Here is a 19,760-nt window from a genome sequence, read left to right as displayed (position 1 = left end):
CCTTCTAGTGTCCAGGGGCAGTGAGAGCATCCTCTCCAGTTTCCCCCCAGCAGAATTTTGGTAATAAGGCCTCTTGGGCTCTTGAGTTGAGTTAAACAGACCTTACTCTCCCTTTGCCCTCTGTGTAAGAGGCGGCACCAAACCAGAACTTAGGCGAATATACACTATTCCTGCTGTTGCCGGGACAGGGGGCGGGAGGCGGGGGGCAGTACATGAGCGACTTTGAAACCATGCCTGCGTGTTCTACCAGACGGCCTTTGACATCGATGCGGTCCCTTTTTAGATCCTACCACACCTTCCAATCCTCTCTGAGTGATGTTTTTGTGGGGTGAAGGAAGAACAATTCTTGGGTGCACCATCAAATTAATTATTTACAGGAAAATTGGAATAGAGTATTTCTGCCGTCCTTTCCAAGTTCTGTTCGGCCTGTGTGGCATAGGGCAGAGACGAGGAGTGGAAAAAGAGTGAGGAAGAAAGACTTCACAAAACTCCAGACTTTCAAAGAGGGAGGAGGGACGAGAGGCACCTGTGCTGGGTGGTGGTGAGAGCCAGGCTTCCTGCTGCAACGGGCCAGGGCCCTGCTCGGGCAGCCAGTCCTGGAGCCCCTACTTGGGCAGGAGAGCAGAACGAATCCCAGAGGCCCTGGTGTTCTCCCTGAATGGAGGACAGTGATGGGGGCTGCAGGGGCAGGGGGGCGGGGCTGCAGCTCCATTCCTGAGAGTTGCGGGGAGGGAAGGCCTCTTACAAAGTGGGTGAAGCAAATCCGGATGCCATCAGGCAGCCAGCCACCTTCACGCTGGGGTGGATGGAGACCTGCCGGGGCTCGGTGGGCACAGTGGTCACGGGAGGGTGTGTAGCAGCCCCGTCCAGCTCTTCACTTCTGTCACCCGCCCCCTAATGGGGAGCTCTCTGAGACACGTGTCCGTGCTGCGGACGTTGTGCCCTTCTCCTTTCCCTGCCCTTCTCATGCGGTACGTCCCCGGGGCTGATAAAGCCCTCCAACCCCCAGAGTGCGTGAGTCCAGCGTCCGGGTGGGGAATCCCAAGGTCACAACACGTGAGAGTAGTGGTAAGAAACACCGTAGGGACAGGATCTGACTGATTTTGTGCAGGCAACAACTCATGGCTACGGCTCGTTCCTCGCCTCCTGCCCCCACCCGCCCGTCCGTTCTAGGGTTATACCTTAGAAGTAAGTGGTGGTCGTGTGGGTGCGTGTGAGCACACGTGTAAGCTGGAGAAGGAAGCGAGGTTTTCCCGTGGCAAAGTGTGATGTGACTGGTTGGGCTGCATTCACTTAGGCAACCAGGTGAAAGAGTAGGCATTTCCCACAGAAATGAGGGGGCGAACCCTGCGGCACCAGTTTTGCGATGGAGGCGAAACTGAAGCTGCTGTGCCACACCTGCCGTATTGTTCCCAAGGTGTAGCCTAGGGCAGGGTTTAGATGTCAGATTAAAGGGGTTCGGAGTCTTTCCAAAGTGCTTGTAGAGCCCTGGCCGGGTGGCTCGGCTGCTTAGAGCATGGCCCCCCAGACGCCACGGTTGCGGGTTCGGCCCCGGGTGAGGACGCATACGGGGATCACCAGTGAGCGCACAAGTAAGTGGGCCGAATCACTGTCTCTCTCTCTCAGATCAGTGCGGGAAGGTTTGTTTTGAAACCCTTTTAGAGTGTATGTGACCCGGAGCGGCTCTCTTCTTCCCCTGGCTGGGCGTCAGCATCACCCGAGGAGCTTCTAAAAACACATCTGCGGGGACCGCCTCTCTGGCAAACTAGAGAACTACACACACTCTTACCCTTCAACCCGCAGTTCCACTCCTGGGCATAAATTCCCATGAGAAGAAAACTTGTCTTCACCCAAAACCTACCCACAAGTCTTCACACCAGCTTTATTCTAAGCGCCCGAGCTGAAAACCACCCAGCTGCTCCTCAGCAGGTGCGGGAAACCGACCGGGCCGGCCACACCGTGGGTGCTGCTCAGCAGCTAAAAAGACCAGGCCGCTGGTGCACACAACACAGTCTTCTCGGGGGCTGTGCTGAGTGGGCGAAGCCAGCCCCTGGCGGCCACCTGCGGAATGAGCGCATTTATAGAACATTTCAGAATGGGGACCAGGTTAGTGATGGCCTGACAGAGTGGTGGGGGCCTCTATAGAGTAAGAGGAAATCGCTGCTGGAAGAGGCTCTGGCACCTAAACTCCTTATTGTCTAGCTGGGGAAACCAGCGTGGAAAGATGGACAAATCGTCTGGCCAGGGGCAGACACCTGCTAAGTGCCAGAAGGAAGACTTTGAACCTGGGTCTCTGTCTCCAGGGCCATAATAGTGTATGCTTGAAAATGTGGCTTCCCAAGCCTGGTAGGTTAGGGTTTGAATCCCAGCTCTGCCAGTTAGTTGTGTGACTTGGGGTAATTACTTAACCTCTCCAAGTCTCTGTTCCCTTATCTAAAAAATGGAGTTTGTATCTGCCTCATGGGATCGTCATCAGGATTATGACACAGTATTTCCAAACTTTTTAAAAAAGATTTTATTCATGTATTTTTTTAGAGAGCGGGAAGTGGGGGAAAGAAACGTCAACTGGCTGCCTCTCACACGCCCCGAACTGGGGACCTGGCCCGCAACCCAGGCATGTGCCCCGACTGGGAATCGAACTAGCAATATTTCTCAGTTCATAGTGACTCAGCCCACTGAGCCACACCAGCCAGGGCTTCAAACTTTTAAAATACTACTTACCATATGAGAAAGGGCTCATATTTCCATCAGCACTAGTTAGTAAACACATACTAAACCACATGTAACTGACATAAAATCTTCATGAAGTATGCATATTACTTACATATGGTACACTTTGCTTTATATTTCATTTTTTTAAATTTATTTGCTTTTAGAGAGGGGGGAAGGGAGGGAGAGAAACATCCATGTGCAAGATATACATCGATCGATTGCCTCTTGCAGGCCCCCAGCTGGAAACCTGTCCTGCAGCCCAGGCATGCGCCCTGACTGGGAATGAAACCAGAGACTTTTCAGTTTGCAGGCTGGCGCTCAATCCACTGAGCCACACCAGCCAGGGCTTACGTTTCATTTTTTAATAAAGCTGGTCATGAGCCCCTAAATTAATTTCCTGACCACTGGATTAAATGAAAATTAGGCATAGTTAGTGCTATAAATCAGCACTGTAGACTTACTCTTCCTCCTAAGTTTACTCCGGAGGCCCTGGGGTCGGGCCCTCAGCAGGCACTTGACCCGGGGAGGGGTGCAGGTGGGGTTCCCAGCACCACCTCGTCCCTGGAGCCCAGGTCAGGACTCCGCTCTCACGGAGCTTTCTGCTTTCTCGGCTAGACTCTGAGCTTCTTGAGGGCAGTGAGGACCTTGCTGTCCATTTTATCCCCACACCTGGCACGGTGCCCAGCACCTGAAAGGCGTGGCAGGTACAGAGTGCACACGAGCGCGGGCGCTCACCTGTGCCCTGTTCTGAGGGCTTGCTGGGGTGGGGTCACCCCTTGCTCGACAGTGAGACAGGGCTGTGAGACCAGCGCCTCCCTCCTGGGGCTCTTGGAGGACGAGGTGGCCTCATGCGGGTGTGGCACCTAGACAGGCACCTGGTGAAGCTGGTGGCGGTGGTCTTTCCCCTGCAAGAGCGAATCAGACCACAGGTGAGAATGACGCTGTTGTGATAGACTTGAACGTGCTCTCACTTTTAAAGATTAATTTGCGTAATTAGGAACAGATTACTTGTCTAGGGACTTGCAGTTGAACTTGGTGCATCGGTGTTTTGTGGCCCTGGGGCAGGAGTTACTGCTTGGAGCACAGAACACAGGGAGTCTTTGTGTCGTCCGTGGGAGAAGAGTTTCTCAAACCCTCGGAGAACCCCAGAAACGGTCGCAGCTGACTGGGAGCGTGACAGGCCACCGCGGTCAGAGTCGGGACCCTGGAACCTGAGCCAGGGCACCAGAGGATCATTTCCAAACCCTGAAGAGGAAGGTCTGCTTTGTTTGTTTGCGTAGCTGGCGTTCATCCGCTGGCCGGCACACCGCCTGCCTCTGGTCTCCGTGCTTGCGCAAGGCCTGCGTGGCACCTGCGCTGTCAGAGAGTGAGCGTGCTTTTGTTCCGCGGGCTTTTCTGAGGGGGGGCGTGGCTAACGGTTACAGTGGATGCATTTTGTAAAGTTGGGTATGCTCCCTGGCCGTACTTTGTTAGTATTTCTTTAGGAGAAGGAAAAAGGAAGACTTTCTCCTTACTAGTGGGTAAAAATGGGTCCACTGCCTTATTTTTTTTTTCAAAAATCATTGAAATTGGCAGAGTATTATTCTTCAGAAAGACATTCTCACATTACAGTGTGAATGTTTTCCAGGAGAAGCTCATTTTTCCGCAGCCCAGGGGCTTCCCATTATGTGGCGTGCAAGATAAATGAGAACCACGCCTGCGTGCGTACGTGTGTGTGCGCTAGAACGAGCGAAGGAATCGTTAGGGAAGAAGATAGGACTGATTTTTCAGCACTTTTTTCTCTTTTGCAGTAAAATGATGATAGTTAGCATGAACTTGAGCTTGACGGTGTTCCCATGTGCCTCCCTCATTTGACCCCTCTTCCTCATGAAGACTGAGCAGAACTCCCACCCCCTTCCGTGGCGTTGGACATGATCCGCTGGCTGTGTGAGTGCGTGGTGCCCCTTGCCTGGCTGCTCTTTCTGTGTTTAGGTGCCAAGTGGGAATGCTTCTGAAGGGAATGAAACTTTAGATTGGGCCTCGACCTTGGGCTGTACACTGGCACGGAGGACGGAGAGTGTTTGTCCTCAGAGTCCCCCCCTCCTTGGAGTTGGGTCTGGTTTGGAGTTGCTGTCCTCGACCCCTCGGTGGTGCGACTCTCAGTGGTCCATCTGCCTGTGTGGGATGGTGGTGTGTGCGCTTTCACTTTCGGTCTGTAAGCACCGCCAATCGTCAGCAGAGCAGTTGGCCGTCAGAAATGACGTACGTGTGTGGCCCCTGTGACATGTACTTCGCCAACAAAACGGAATTTTCTGTGATGAGCGCAGCATTTCAAATGGCTTTTGAGTAGGAGTCCTGTGACTTCTCCAGCATCTCATGAAGTTCTTTACTCTGTTTCTGTGGCTTTTCTGTCTGGAATAGCTGACAGTGATCAGCCTCTTGACAAGTCTTAGCACACGGCACAGCGGGGGCTGGCCGTGGGGCCCTATTCAGGGGTCAGGCTCCACTCCTCTGTGTTCTCCTCATTCCAAGGCATTTTCATTCCTGTCTTCAGTGGATTCCTTACCCCTTAGAGAAGAATTCTGAGAGTAAGCACAGAAGCTGACCTCAACAGGGACAGCTAACCAAACTCAAGGGCACTCTCTCTGGACTATTCTCCTTCATACCCACTGCCTTAGGGATGAGCAGTCCTCTCTGACAGCGTCCGGGGGCTGAGTGTGTGGCAGGGATTTCCTTCCTGAGCTGGTCATTGTCCAGTTTTCATGTGGAGTGGGAGTCGTGAACACTACCTGTCCCAAGCGAGAGCATTTGTCATATCCAAACTGGAAATGCAGAAAGAAGCATCTAAGAGTCAATGAGAAACAATTCTCTTATACCTGAGATAAGCAGGTTAATAGTATATAATGTCAATGTTTTGGCTGCAGACCATTATCTTGCTATTGATCCGGGAGGATATGGTATTGACTCAGTAACTTCATTTACTTTTTGCTAGCATTGTTTCTCTAGGCACTTTCGTCTCCTTTAAAAATAGCAGGATCTGCCTCCTTTTCTGTTGTCTTTTTATGACAACAGCTCACAACCGTTCCTGCCCAGAGAAGGACACGGTTCGGTTTAAACAGGAGGAAAAGCAAATGGAGCTGTATTTCAGACGGCAAATCACGTCACTGTGTCCTGAAGTTGACGGCCACAATTGATCCTTCCCACTCGTCTGCTGCCTGTCCTGCGCATGCCTTTCCCTGGAGTCACTTTTGGACGCTCTTGTTAGCATATTGCGAGATTCATTCAGTTTCTCGTAACATGTTTAGGAGTTACACTTTTTCCTTGTCTGCTGACTGTGTTTCCTGGGCTGTGTTTGCAAGAAGACAAACCCCACAGATCCCTTTATGCTGATGGTGGCGAAGGAGACACACTCACTGATGGCTGAATGAGGGGAATGAGCACGACTCGGAGCGGAAGGGGCTTTGTGGGACCGTGGTGACAGAGCTGGTTTTCCTTAGAAGAGGCTGCTGGGCACTGCTGTCTCTGGGAAACGGCCTTGAAAGGCAATCGCTCCTTGTTAGCAGCTCCCATTGCTTCCGGACTGCACTGGTGGGTTGGTGACGACGAGGCCCAGGGAGGGGCGGGCCATAGCCTCTCCTTGAAGGTCACACTGCTGGCAGGGCTGGGAGAATAGGGGACGCCCCACGGGCTGCTGGAACTTGTGGGCGTGGTCTTAGTGACTGCAGCTGCTGTAGAGCAGCCCCTCACGACGCTCCCGGGCGAGGAGGTCAGGTCTTCTCACTGATCTCACAAAGAGAAAGAAGGAGCCCTCAATGTTTTTGCACTGAGCTCGGATCCAGAGCAGGAGGGAGGCAGGCGGTGAGAGGGATTTAGACAAGCAGGATTTTCTCCCAGGCTCCTCAGCATGTGGACACACAGATCAATTTCTTATCCTGTGTTCAGCTGGACACTGGGTTAGAGACTGTGTTGATCAAGACGTCCCCTCCTGTTTCATATCATGTAACGCATTCATTTCAGCCACTGAGTCTAAATTACTATTTGCTTTCTTTCTGCCTTTCTTTTTTTCCCTCTTGAAACGGTAAGAACTCGTAAGGATGAAGTTAGTTTATCCGTGCTAATGCTTTGATTTTTCTTCTCTCTTTCTCTCTGCCACAGTAGGTAACCAGTTAGGGGCCTTGGTACATCAAAGGTAAGCAGTGGGTTATGTTTTATTATTTATTGATCATTTCTAATTGTTTATTGATCCACCATCTGTACTAGAGTGTTAGAAAGTCAGAGGTTGAGAGTGAAAAGCCATTGGCTAGATTTAAGACTCATGTTTTTTGTAGCCCTTTCCAAGACAGTATAAGCTCAAAGGATAAACTAACACAAAGATTAAAAATCAGCCACCAGGGTATGTAAACTTAAAAGACTTCTAGGATGCTGGAGCCGCTCCTCCCCACGTACATTAAATTTAAAATGGGAGAATGACATTTTCCCTCTTGTTTTGATGGTTTTCCCAATGTTTTATGAATTCTTAACCTCTTTACTTGAGAAAAGGACATCTTTGGTCCTCCAGGAATCATGAGCCTAGGAAGCTGGGAGCCTGGGTCCCCACCCCTGCCGCAGCAATGGGGCCTTGCCAGAGAGCCTCAGATAAGTGCCCAGTTGATTCCCTGCCTCAGTTTCCCCTCAAAGCCTTCCCGTAAACATTGTGGATTAGAAAAATACAAAGACCTCTGGGATTTAAAAAGACCAGTCTGTAAGACGGTATTTGTGGTCACAAGGTTACCCGTTACAAAGGATAAAGTATACAGGAAACGCTGTGCCTCCGCTGCTCCTTGTAGCGGATGAAATTGTATGGTTTGTATCCATGACTGTAACATATTATCCTTAACCTTCACTGGCTGTGCTACAGTTATATTCTCCTGTGTGCTACGCAAATGTTTGGGCGTTTCTAGACATCACCAGGCATCAGTTAATCAGATTTGTCCTAGGTTTTTTTAGAGCTTTGTTCTTGCTGGAGGCCCAAAGCAGTTCATCTTAACACGTTTCCTCTTTCAAGAGAGTCTGCTTAAATTGTCCCTGAGCGCTGAGGAGCTGCCTGAGCTCTTGACATTTGTATTGTGACAGTGTTGACCCTCTTCTAGTAAAACCCGCAGTAGTATTTTCTGAGCATAGACAGTTTGTGCTGCACGAACAAGTGGCAGCCTTGTAGCTGCACAGATGGGAGCACCATCCCCATTCCCCACAGTCAGGAAACACATCCCCATGGGGCCTGTGCCCATGGCAAGATGTGTCAGCCCGGCCGAGGCTTGGCATTCACATCCACGGGGTCACTGGTTAGGAGGCCCAGACTTCTTGCCCGGTTTCTGAGTGAACCGAAGATCCCGAGAGGCAGAGAGAATCCCTGGGCACATGTGAACCTGAGGCCATGGACCCCACCAGGACACGAAGGTTTGCTCTCTTCACACCAATCCCGTGGCAAGCGCTATTTATGCTGTTGCGTTTCTTCTAAGTGCTGCACTTTCCCTAAAAACGTGCACTTTATTCAGTGCCTTCCATGATGGGTAAAAATCCAGCTGTGTGAGAGATGTTTAAAAATGCTTGCCTTTTTAAAAAACTACTTGCATTTAGTGTTCCCCAAAGGTAAATGTTTAGACTTAACTGCTCCCTGGGGTGCTGGGCGCACTGGGTATTGTCCACAGTGCACTCTGTGGCCCATCTGAAGGTGTGCGAGAGAGAGCCAGCCCAGTGGTTGTTGGAAGGAAGGAAGGAAGCGCGTCATAGCAGGGAGAGCCATTGACAGAGTGCCTTGCAGAGGAGCTGAGGCCGAGATTCTGTCTTGGTCAGCGCTGGTTAGGCCTCCGCTGGAGACCGGCCCAGTGGGGGCAGCACGCCCTAAAAACTAGGAGGAGACCAGAAAGCAGCACCAGGGGAACAAGGCATCCTGAAGAGAAGTTGAGCATCTCGCGAGGACCCCAGGAAGAAGCCTAAATTCCCCCACACCCCAGAGGGTCTCTAAGTCACCGCTGGGTGCTGACCAGGCTCTGGGCAGCTCTGCTCTATGAAGGAAAGGCGGTTGTGGGAGGAGCCGGTGGTTTCCATGAAAACCCAGGCGTCTCTGCCTCTGACACGGGGCGGTGGGGGGCATGGGTCTTTTCAGGGAGTGGCCGACCCAAAAGCTCTTCCGTGGATGCTCATTGCAGGTGGTTGTGGGCTTGTTGGCCAGGTTGGCATTTCTTACAAGCCTTTATCTTCCAGCACGGCCAACACAGGAAATTTGGGGAACCTAAAATGGCTGCAGAATTCCTCTATATCTTTTTCCAAATGTTCTTTGTTTTTAGGGCAGTAATAACAGAAGAATTCAAAGTGCCTGATAAAATGGTTGGCTTTAGTAAGTATCCATTGTTGTGCTTCCCCCCCTTTCCTGTCCTTTCTGTTGCTTGCACTCTCTGTGTGAGCGTCCCCTGGGGGAGGACCGCTGCTCTCCAGGGTCTCCGAGCGCTGTGGGCCTCTCTGCAGGCCGAGGCCCTGCGCGCCCTCTCCCGCTGCAGTGTGAGGCCCCCTGTCCCCGTGCTGCACGCGTGGTCTCGGTGGCCTCGCCGAGGCCAGCCTGCTCTGCCGCGCTCTGAGTCACGTGACTGCCTTTTGAACTCGGGGTCCCGTGTGTGCTTAAATGTGGACTGGGGGCATGTTCTGATCCTGTTCATTTGTTTCAGTTATTGGCAGGGGAGGTGAGCAGATTTCACGGATTCAAGCTGAATCTGGTTGCAAAATTCAGATTGCTTCAGGTAAGGGCTTCTTTTTTCATAGATCTCAGTCTGTAGAAATCAGTATTTTGCCAAGTTTTCCACATGCAGTACTTCTTTGCTTATTGCTGGATGTGTACCAGCAGGGTAAGTATGTACAGCTGCCGTCTGCCTTGTGTTTTTGAAGCTGGACTCCCAGATGAGAACCAGATCAGCAGCAGGCTCCAACTCGGCAGCCCCTCTGGCCTCAGGGCGAGGCCTTCCCCAGTTATGTGGCCTGGCCTGGCCCCTCCCAAGCACCTGCCACTCTAGGACCTCTGTTTTCTGCACCAGAATGTTATGCCACACATAGTGGGGTCACGAGGAGTCATGTGGCCTTGGGGTTACTCCTGGGGACTGCTCGCCAGCTCCCCTGGATCAGGCCATCCGTGCCCTTTGTGAGAAGGGCCAGCCGGGGGCCTGGCTGGCTTAGCACTTGTGAAGCCCAGCTCAGGGCCTGTCCCAGCTGGCTCCGTGCTGACGGTGCGTGGGGAGAGATACAGGCCGAGGAGGAAGAGTTTACCTTTTGTTTATAGGTTTATCATCTAATGTGAGTTGGACCTCTTTCCACAGTGGGGTGGAGGTTGGAGGACATTTACTGAGAAATGTTTGTCATTTTAGATGTCACTTATTAGAGTGTCCTGCAGGCAGTAGCTGCTGTCAGCTAGTTCTCCTGGTTTCCCGAGAACTTTAAGAGGCAGTCTTTTTAGGAGCGAAGTAGAGTGTCACGTGTGGTGTTGGAGAGTGAGACTGTCCTCTCGTCCAATGGCCGGGAACTGGCTCCACACGATGCCGCTGACCTCGGGGTACCCATGCAGTAACCGGCAGCAGCCCCAAGCACACCCCCCCGAACCTCTCACTGGTGTGCACCGGGAGCTGTGCGCTCACGAGTGGCCAGTGAGCTGCCCTGCAGGTGGAGAAACCGAGGAATGGCGGACTGGTGGGTCACCCGAGCACCCGCTCGCGAAACTGATCGTTAGGACCCACTCACACACCTCTGCTGCATTCTCCTGCCTGCCCCTAGGGACTCGTTCCTTCTCTGAGACTCTTAGGGTGGAGCTGCCAGCTTAACATTCTCTACACAAGCGGAAGCAAACTGTCTTTTTCTGGGAGCCTGGGCTTCTGTGGGGCTGGTGTAGGCACCAGCCCAGAGACAGCCCTGCACGGAGGCCAGGCGTGAGGTTGCCTGATGCCCGCCGACACGCCTCATCTTCTCGATTCTTCTTGTAGAGAGTTCTGGGATTCCAGAGAGGCCCTGTGTACTTACCGGAACCCCAGAAAGTATTGAGTAAGTTTGTTTTATTTACTTTTTCCTTTCACTCTTCTTCCTCGCTCCCCAAATGGGGAGACATGGAAGGGCAAACTGTCACTGAACGCTGTCACCCTGTGCTGCAGTCTGGTCGCACGAGCAGGTGTGGCTACGTCAGGGGAGTTCCTCTGTTACCTTCAACACCCCCAGCATCTCCTTTTTAAAACCCCCACAGAATTCCTCACAGCTGCCGTAGCACCCATTCCGTAAACCAGGCCCTAAGGAGTGTGGGGTCACCCCACCTGAATGCTCTCACCAGCCACCTTCTTCCCCCGTGACGCCTCCTTTCCCAGTACAGTCTGGGTTAGCAAGCCCCTCCCTTTGCGAGCCATTGAGAACCCTGGTATCGGGTCCTTGGCCTGGGGGTGATCCCATTGCCCTTCTGATACTTGGGAGCCAAATGTAATGGACTCTTGCTAGCCATTGCTCCACTCCAAGGGCCATAGGGACTGGCCAGAGGAGGTTTTGACTTGTGGCACCCGGAAGACTAGTGTGACCCCCTGCCTGGCACCCACGTTCTCAGAGCCCTGTGCCGGGTGTAGGCCTCATCAGCCCTGGAACCTCCTGGGGAAGGGGAGACACTGACTTGGCTTCTGCGCCCTTTCCCCTGCCGGTCTACTGAGCAGCGTTTTGTTGGGGGTGGGGGTGCTGAGATTATGTCTGGCTCAGTAGGTAGGGCTCTGTCATTGTTTCCATTTCTCAGGGAGTCTAGATGAGTTCAGGTTCTCTCGTTTTGCTGAAACATTGCAAGCAGTGAACCAGAATAAATGACTCTGGCAGGTGTGCATTACAGGGCAAGCGAGATGGTTTTGCTGGAGTCGAGGCGTTTTTCTTCCATCACAGGTTAATCTAGTACACAAGCAAAATGCTAACAAGCTGCTGTGACTGAGAAGATACACGAGGCTGATTCAGTACACAAAGGCTCAAGACCACAAAGGGCAACATTTATTTCCTGCCTTTTTCTTCTTTCTTCCTGCCCCTCTATCCCTGCTTCCTGTTCTGTCCAAGCAGTGGAGGCCACGGGATTATAACTTTGAGGAGAAACAGTTTTGCTTTCTTCAGTGCACAGTACAGCCAGCCTGTTTAGTAGCTGAATCCTTTCCTGTTAGAGGAACCAGAAAGGTTGTACGTGGTAGTCTGAAGAATAAATAATGCAGATAACAGCCGGGGGAGATTCTGGTGCAGAAAAGGAAATTGGCCTCCCAGGTGACCTTGGTAGGTTGGGTTGTACTGTTTCAACATCGTAGCTTTCCTTCTCCGCCTCCAAATAAATCAGCACAAAATAGCTTCGCACGCAAAAGGCAGACTCCTGCGATCCAACTGGAAAAGCACGAAGCCGGTCTGCGGCTGCAGAGCTGCGTCGTGGTGCTGCCACCTCCTTTTCCCACCCCTTAAAACCAAACTGGTGATGCATAGCCTTAAGCTCAAAAGTCGTAGAGCAGTCTGGTGGGTTGTGGAGAAGAAATTTGGGAGTCTGGGGATTCAGGTGACGACGACTAACCCTTGCTCTCTCTTTTCCCATCTTTCTCGTTGCTCGCGTTCTCCCTCCTGCTCCTACTTAACACATGTCTATGGGGGGTGTGCTCTGGATGGGGGAACAGCGAGATGCAGAGGGTGCAAAGGCATCTCTGCCACCAGAGCTGCTGACTTTCGGATAGGAGAAGAGATGTTTGTGGGGTGCCCGTGAGACCCACGCCCAAGCACAGGGCAGACGTGATGGGGGCCGCGTTGCGATGTTGGTATTCTGTGTGCGTTGCTTTTAAATTCCAGCCCAGCAGCGTGGCCGACGGCAGAGAGCTCCTGGGTTGGGGCGGACCTGGCACTGGATGAAGGGCTGCCTTGACTCCCTCGTGTCTCCCCTGGATGCTGTTCCCCTTCGTGGGTACCTGGGGCGTTCATGTAATGCTGGCTTCCTGTGGCTCTGTTCCCTCCTGAAGACTAGCCAAGCGGCTCCTGGGGCAGATCGTGGACCGCTGTCGGAACGGACCGGGCTTTCACAACGACGTGGACGGCAGCAGCACAGTGCAGGAGGTCCTCATCCCTGCGTCCAAAGTGGGGCTGGTCATCGGCAAAGGCGGGGAGACCATCAAGCAGCTGCAGGTATGGAAGCCTTGGCAGAGGCCCTCATCTTCCTCCCTTTTGGGGGTGGGGGGAGGGGCGGAGGCTTGTCATAGCTCAGGCTTCCCTGGTTGACCCACCTGTACCTGCCACAGGCCAGAGCCCCCCTCAGAGCCCCAAGCCCCATGGGTCCACAGACATTCTCTGGAGCCGGGCCTCTCTGCTGCCTGTGACGCCGGTCCTAGGGCCCCATACACTTGTAGCAGCTGCTGTGGCAGCAAAGCTCTGTCACCGTCAGATGACAGCATCTAGGATAGAAATGCTGGGTCTAGAGCCAGCAGCCCTCCCCTCTTTGAACGTGTTCACGCACTTACAGGGCCCGGGGCCTCGCCAGGGCAGGCTTGCCGGTAACAAAGCTGCAGTAACACCCACGACTGTGTGTGTCAGCAAGGCCCTCCGCACCAGGCCTGGGCCTGAGCAGATGCTCCGTGCAGTAGCCGCTGTCAGCTCCAGGACCCCTCCCCTGAGACACATGGGACCAGTCGTGTTGCAGAATTGAGTGCTTGTGGCAGGCCCCGGGCTGCCCCTGCAACCAAATGCGTGTTTCCATAGCTAAACGCAACAACAGTCACACTCTGACAGAGGGGCTGGGCTTACATGCTTCCACGGGTTCAGCACTTCCGCTTCCAAGGTAGTTATGAACAAACTCTAACTTCAGGGTGTCGGGGCCCCCCCCCTTTTTTTTTTTTTAAGATTTTATTTATTTTTAGAGAGGGAGAGAAACATCAGTGTGTGATTGCTTCTCACGTGCCTCCAACTGGGGACCTGGCCCACAACCCAGGCATGTGCCCTGATGGGAATCAAACCAACGACCCTTTGGTTCAGAGGCCAGCACTCAATCCACTGAGCCACACCAGCCAGGGCCTTCGGGGCTTTTAAGGCTGCAGGTCAGGGGTCGTGGCCCAACTGTGCTCACTCCTAGCCCAGGCCTCAGCCTGGGAAGGCGCTCTGGTGTGGCCTCAGAGTCCAGGCTTTGGACTTTTCAGAATTTAAACGTTGCCGCCCCTCCCCCCACTTCTCCACTCTGGACAGCTCGGGGGCAGCCTGCTGTCTGAGCCCCCCTCTCCTAGGGCACAGTGGCCCTGCCTCACAGAGCAGAGCCCTGGCTCTGGCCAGGGACTGTTAAAGCGAGGGCCCAGCCGGTGGGACCCTGGCAGTTCAGAAACAGAGCCCCTGTCCATGTGGGTGAGCTCAGGGCTGGAAGAGAAGGAGGAGAGTTTGGGGAGCGGTTCCTCTGTCACACTTAAGAGCTCACACTTAGGAACTCCCTGGCATGGCCCGCATGTTGGTGTTCTTGGGGCAGCTCCCTGGACCAGGGCAGAGGGCAGTGTTGTGTGGTGGGCAGGCGCGGCCCAGCCCTGGGCGGCATCCCGCACACTCCTGCCTGGCAGTGAGCGCTGTACTGGTGTGTGTGCCTCCACAGGAGCGGACAGGGGTGAAAATGGTCATGATCCAGGACGGCCCATTGCCCACGGGAGCAGACAAGCCTCTTCGCATGACGGGAGACCCGTTTAAAGTACAGGTAGGAGAGAAACCGCATGGGGCAGGTCCTGGGTGTGGGGTATCACTTGGCAGTAACTCAGCTTTTGTGTTGTTCAAGACACTATGAAACTGATGTTCCTCTAACTGAGGTGGGCTGTTTTCTCAGGCTGTCAGATGGAAGGAATCTAGGGTTGTGTTGCCGAGTACCAGAGCCACTGGCCACACGTGGCTCTTTAATTCAGAGTAAGTAGAGATTGAGTTCCTCGTTTACACTGGCCATATTTCGAGTGCTCAAGAGCCACGCGAGAGTGGTGGCTACTGTCACCGGCCGTGTGTATTCGGAACATTTGCAGAAGGTTTTGTTGGATGGCGAAGCGTTGAGCAGGTGCAGTTTTCGACTTGTTAACCTGTGGTCAGCTCAGGTGCAGGCTCCATTGGGCTTTTATTTGCTTGTTCTCTTTCTCCTGGCTCATTTTTGCAAGATGCGCACGCAGCTGAGGTGGGAGGAGAGCGCAGGTGCCGGCCAGCACACCACCGTGCCTGCGTGTGCCCGGCTTGCGGGTGCCCTGCGTCCTGAGCTCCCGGCTGCAGTTGCTGAAAGCAGTGGGGGCTTTCACCTGGGGTGGTTCCAGCCTGCAGGAGTGTGTGTGGGCTGAGGGGTAGGGTGTGTGTATGCCTGTGAAATCCGCTCACACTCTCCTGCGCCCCGCCCAGCCTGCCTTGCCTTTGCTGCGTTTAGGGTAGCCCTCGGGTGAGCCAGTCCATCACGACAGCTGTTCCTCTATAGGAGCTTTGGGGCTTTGATGAAGTGGAGGTTACCAGCCTCTGGCAAAATATTTCCCCAGTTCTTAATCAACACTCATTCAGCTGAACTCCAGTTGATATCCTTGTTGTTTTTCAAGGCACATGCGTAAAAGAAAAGTTCCAAAGTGATTGAGGGCCAGCAATTCAAATGGCTTCCTCCCTTCGGCCGGCCCCATTGGTGAAGCAGTCCTGCCCTTCCCTGCCCGCCTGCAGGCCAGGCCCCAGGGCCTTCCTCCCCGGAGTGTCTGACCACTTTGAATGGGGACAGGTGGGCTGGGTAAAAATCAGATGGCCTCCCATCTTTTCTCACTTGGCTCACCCAGTCTGGCCTGTGGATGCCACGGCTGCCATATCAGGGAACTCTCTGGAAGGCATTGGAGGGTGCTGGGCAGTGGAGTGCCCGCCTCCCTGTAGCCCTCCACACCTGCCTTCTCTCTTGGCACCTTTGGTTTTATCTTTGGTAGGAAAAATACCTGAGCAAAGAGCTTGTTTACTTCATTGATGTTTCATGAATTTGCAGGAAAATAATCATAAACTTTTTAATGTATTTCACATATTTCATTTGGGAGAAGCTATTGTGTTCAGGCTAAGTTGTTGTTCGGGGTTTTTTATTTTCTCTCTCCAACTTTTTATTATGAAAAACTTCAAACATCTAGGAAAACTGAGAAGATAGTATGACAAATGCCTGTATGCCTTCATCTTGCCTGTCGTTTGCCGTTGTGCACACGCGTTTGTTCATTTCACTTTGTCGTTCGTGAGTAAGTAGCAGGTGGTGTGCCTCTCCACCCCTCAGTCCTAAGAGGGAGGACTTTGTGCTGTAAGACCAGGCCAGAGAAATAACAGCAGTCCCCTGTCGTCGTAAGCCAGTGCGTATTCAGAGTTCTCTCAGTGTCCTGAGGCTTTCGTTGCTCTTTCGGGGGTGGACGCGAGGGGGGTTTGGTTTGGTTTGGTTTTTCCAGAACCAGGACTTGTCTGGGTTCCCACGTCACCTTGGGTGGTGACGTGCAGTTGCAGCTTCCTGTGGGGTGGGGGCTGCTGTCGGCAGGATGGGCTGACGCAGGAAGTGCGGCCTGCGTCCTTCGGGGAGAGGACACCGAGTGTGCCTTGGAGACAGCCAGGCCTGGGGGCTGTGTTGGCAGTCAGTGATCGGGACACTGGGTCTCCGAAGGCTGGAAGTCACTCCTGGGCTCCAGGGCTTGCCCTTTCCCTTGATGCTCCTCCCTCGGTAGTATCTTCTCTCCAGAAACGGCCCAGTCGGAGCCTCGCTGAGAAGTGGCGTGCTGGAAGCCCCGCCGGGCACCAGTGATCGAGTTTGGGCCCAGCACAGATATGCTGGCCCTACTGTGGCCTCAAAGAGGGTCGGCCCTCACCTGGGCGTTTCGGGCCATGTAAAAACTGTTGTTGAAGATGTGGCATGGGCGACTCCCACCAGCAGTCTGCCCCTGTCCCGTGTAATGATGACGATAATGATAATGATGATGTAGTAAGGGACTTCTCCCACAGCTGAGCGCCTTCTGAGTCTTCAAGCCCAACATAAGAGTGTTCGCTCCTGAAATTTCACCTGGCGTCATGTCTGTTTTTTTAGCATCTTGTTTTCCATAATGTCTTTTATCTGTGTTTATGCAGCAAGCAAGAGAAATGGTACTAGAGATCATCCGAGAGAAAGACCAAGCTGACTTTCGAGGTGCGCGCGGTGACTTCGCCCCCCGCACGGGAGGAGGCAGTTTAGAGGTATGCTTGAATTACAGGTTAGTAGGCAAAAGAGCTTGGCGTTAAGGTCATAGGTCACACATCTGTTGCCTCTTTAACCTTGAGCAAATAGTTTGATTTTGTCTCGTCTGTGCAGTCCTGCGTGGACGCTCGCTTCTCAGAGTGGGCATGGGGACGGTTTGGGACAGCCAGCCATAGTGAGGGGGACAGCTGCGTGCATTTCAGGGAGCAAGGCCATTCCCCTGGCCCTGAAGTTTTGCTTCAGAGCTTCTCCTCCTGCCCAGGTGAAGACCAGAGTGCAAGTTTTCTTGGTGATCTGTGTTGTGATTGTATCAAACTTAGAAGCCAGATGTATTGGTGAGGTGGGATGGCATCAGAATCTGTCCTTCAGAAATTTTTAAAAAACTGATTGTTAGAGAGAAACGTTGATTTGTTGTTCCACTTATTTATGCACGCATTGGTTGATCCTGGTATGCTGGGGATCAAACCCACAACCCTGGTGTATCGGGACAACGCTCTACCCAACTGAGCTGCCTGGCCAGGGCCAAAATGAAGTTTTGATATATGCTACCGTATGGATGGACTTTGCAAATAGTATGCTTATATAATAAGCCATATACAGAAAGAGAAATATTGTGCGATTCCACTTATACCTAGAGTAGGCAAATCCATAGAGACAGAAAATAGAGTGGAGGTCACCAGGCGCTGTAGAAAGCGGAGGTCCCTGTTTAATGGGTACTGTTTTCGCTGGGGAAGAGGAAAAGGTTTGGGGCATGGCTGGCGGGGAGGGCTGCTTAGCATTGTGAGCGTGTTTGGTGCTGCTGCTGGATGGCACTCTCACGAATGGCTGAGATGCTGGAGTATTACGTAAAGTTCACCACAATGAAAAACATTTCAAAGGACTTGGTGTAATGAATGCGTATGATATATTTATGCTTATTTCATAGGATTTGGAAGATAATTTGCCATTTTTAATCTTTTATCTCTAAGTTTTTTCTTGCTTTTCTTTATTTTTATAACTATTTTGATCAAATCTCAGACTTTCTGGATGCATTTAGCTAACAGAAATGCAATCATTAACCACAATATTGTTCTTAAAAGGAAAAAATGTGCTTAATCCTATCACTTCCAAGAATGCACTGTAGTAAAACTCCAGTTATATTGTACTCGCACACACACCCGTTGAGGGAAGCTGGGTTTGCCGGAAGCTCTGACGAGGTTCTGTTTCTCTGCGCTTAGGTGTCTGTGCCTAGGTTTGCTGTTGGGATTGTGATAGGAAGAAACGGGGAAATGATCAAAAAGATCCAGAATGATGCTGGTGTGAGGATTCAGTTCAAACCAGGTTGGTTTTGGTTGTTTTCAAAAATCCTGTGAGTATAAAGCACCTCATAAAACACGGACTTTGCAGCTAGCCCGTTCGCATTCTGCTCTTCCTCTCTCTCTCTGTCTCTCTCTGTCTCTCTCTGTCTCTCTCTCTCTCTCTCTCTCTCTCTCTCTCTCTCTCTCACACCAATCTAGGTTTCTCCTCTGGGCCCTCATTTCTTTCTTTGTGTTTGCTGGCCCGGGTGCCCTTGCTGTGCCTGAACGCTCCACCCCAGGGTTTCCAGGGCTTCTCTTCCCTCTTAGACTAGTAAAACTGGGAAAAATCAACATAGCCTTTCCAGCTTTTAATTTCGCCACATAAAGGCTTTTTTTAAAAAACCTGTTACTTTGTCCTGACTGGGTGGCTCAGTTGGTCAGAGTGCTGTCCTGATAGGCCAAGGTCACGAGTTCCATCCCTGGTCAGGGCATGTCAAAGAACCAACCAGTGAATGCATAAGTAAGTGGAACAACAAATCAGTGTTTCTCTTTGTCTCTCTTGCCCTCTCTCCCCCTTCCTTTCTCTCTCTCAAATCAATAAATTAAAAAAATAAAATGAATAAAAACTAAAATATTTTGATCTCATAAATTAAAAGTAACTTAAAATCCTAAAAAAGGACAAACATGTTAGACTAAAGAACAGCCCTTTAAATTCTGTTAGTTTATAAGCAGACTTATCTACAGTGTCTTTGTTTCCCTCATTTCTCTAAAGACGGGAAGACACCACAATGGGCTGATTTTTGGACACATTGTCATCGCTCACCTCTGTTTTCCTCGGCTTCGTTCGTTTGTTCTCAGCTTTGTTTCTTTAATGATAGCTCCTTTAAATGCCCGCCTCTGCGGGATCTCAGGCACGGGCCTCACAGCCAGACGCAGCCGCGCACCTTCCCCTAGACGAAGGGCCCAGATCTCACCACCCCTTTGGCATTGGTAGGAATATTGATTGCAAGTCAGGGTGACCTTCGTCTCTTTCTAAAGTTGAGCTTTCCTAACACCACCTCTCACGTTGTTCCACAGATGATGGTATTAGTCCGGAGAGAGCTGCCCAGGTCATGGGGCCCCCCGACCGATGCCAGCACGCAGCCCACGTCATCAACGAGCTTATTCTTACAGCCCAGGTGGGTCCGGCTCTGTGTTCAGGGACCTCACGTGCTGCAGCGGCAGGGGCCGCGTGGGGCTCCGGGGCAGCACCTAGAGTAGCCCCCTCCTCCTGCCCCTGTGCCAGTTGCTGCAGGCCACCACCGTAACTGATGATGGGCTGGCACGTCCCCCAGCTAGGCAGGACTAAGGAAGTTTGGGAACGTTTGGAGCTGAAGAAAGCAAGAAATTGGAAATTGTCGTCCCAGTTCTGCCATTAGCTATGTGACTTTGGATGGGTCTTTGAACTTCTCTTGGCCAAGTATTCTCAGCAACGTGGGGGGTTTCGCACCAGATCACCTAAGTCACCTGGGAGTACGTGCTGGAAGGGCACTTTTGTAGACCCCTGCCCCGACCTTTGGAACCCGAGTCCCCAAGAC

At 52.3% G+C, this 19,760-nt stretch overlaps 1 protein-coding gene across 2 annotated transcripts in view; it reads left to right on the top strand.

Annotated features, from left to right (window-relative positions):
* FUBP3 (far upstream element binding protein 3) overlaps nucleotides 1–19,760 on the top strand; it is a 47,877-nt gene that overhangs the window by 15,398 nt on the left and 12,719 nt on the right. Inside the window, exons 3-11 of one of the 2 annotated variants that reach the window (XM_053919675.2) lie at nucleotides 6,850–6,880; nucleotides 9,018–9,067; nucleotides 9,393–9,464; nucleotides 10,692–10,749; nucleotides 12,708–12,870; nucleotides 14,312–14,410; nucleotides 16,801–16,905; nucleotides 18,124–18,226; nucleotides 19,261–19,361. In XM_053919675.2, the coding sequence (XP_053775650.1) occupies nucleotides 6,850–6,880; nucleotides 9,018–9,067; nucleotides 9,393–9,464; nucleotides 10,692–10,749; nucleotides 12,708–12,870; nucleotides 14,312–14,410; nucleotides 16,801–16,905; nucleotides 18,124–18,226; nucleotides 19,261–19,361 (782 nt within the window). Of the gene's footprint in view, nucleotides 1–6,846; nucleotides 6,881–9,017; nucleotides 9,068–9,392; nucleotides 9,465–10,691; nucleotides 10,750–12,707; nucleotides 12,871–14,311; nucleotides 14,411–16,800; nucleotides 16,906–18,123; nucleotides 18,227–19,260; nucleotides 19,362–19,760 lie in introns of both variants that reach the window. The other variant, XM_053919672.1, reaches the window with a different exon arrangement.

The sequence above is a fragment of the Desmodus rotundus genome, chromosome 1 (assembly GCF_022682495.2).
Source record: "Desmodus rotundus isolate HL8 chromosome 1, HLdesRot8A.1, whole genome shotgun sequence".
Taxonomy (NCBI): Eukaryota; Metazoa; Chordata; class Mammalia; order Chiroptera; family Phyllostomidae; genus Desmodus; species Desmodus rotundus.
Note: the sequence above shows the minus strand (reverse complement) of the source record. Positions and strands in the feature narration are given on the sequence as shown.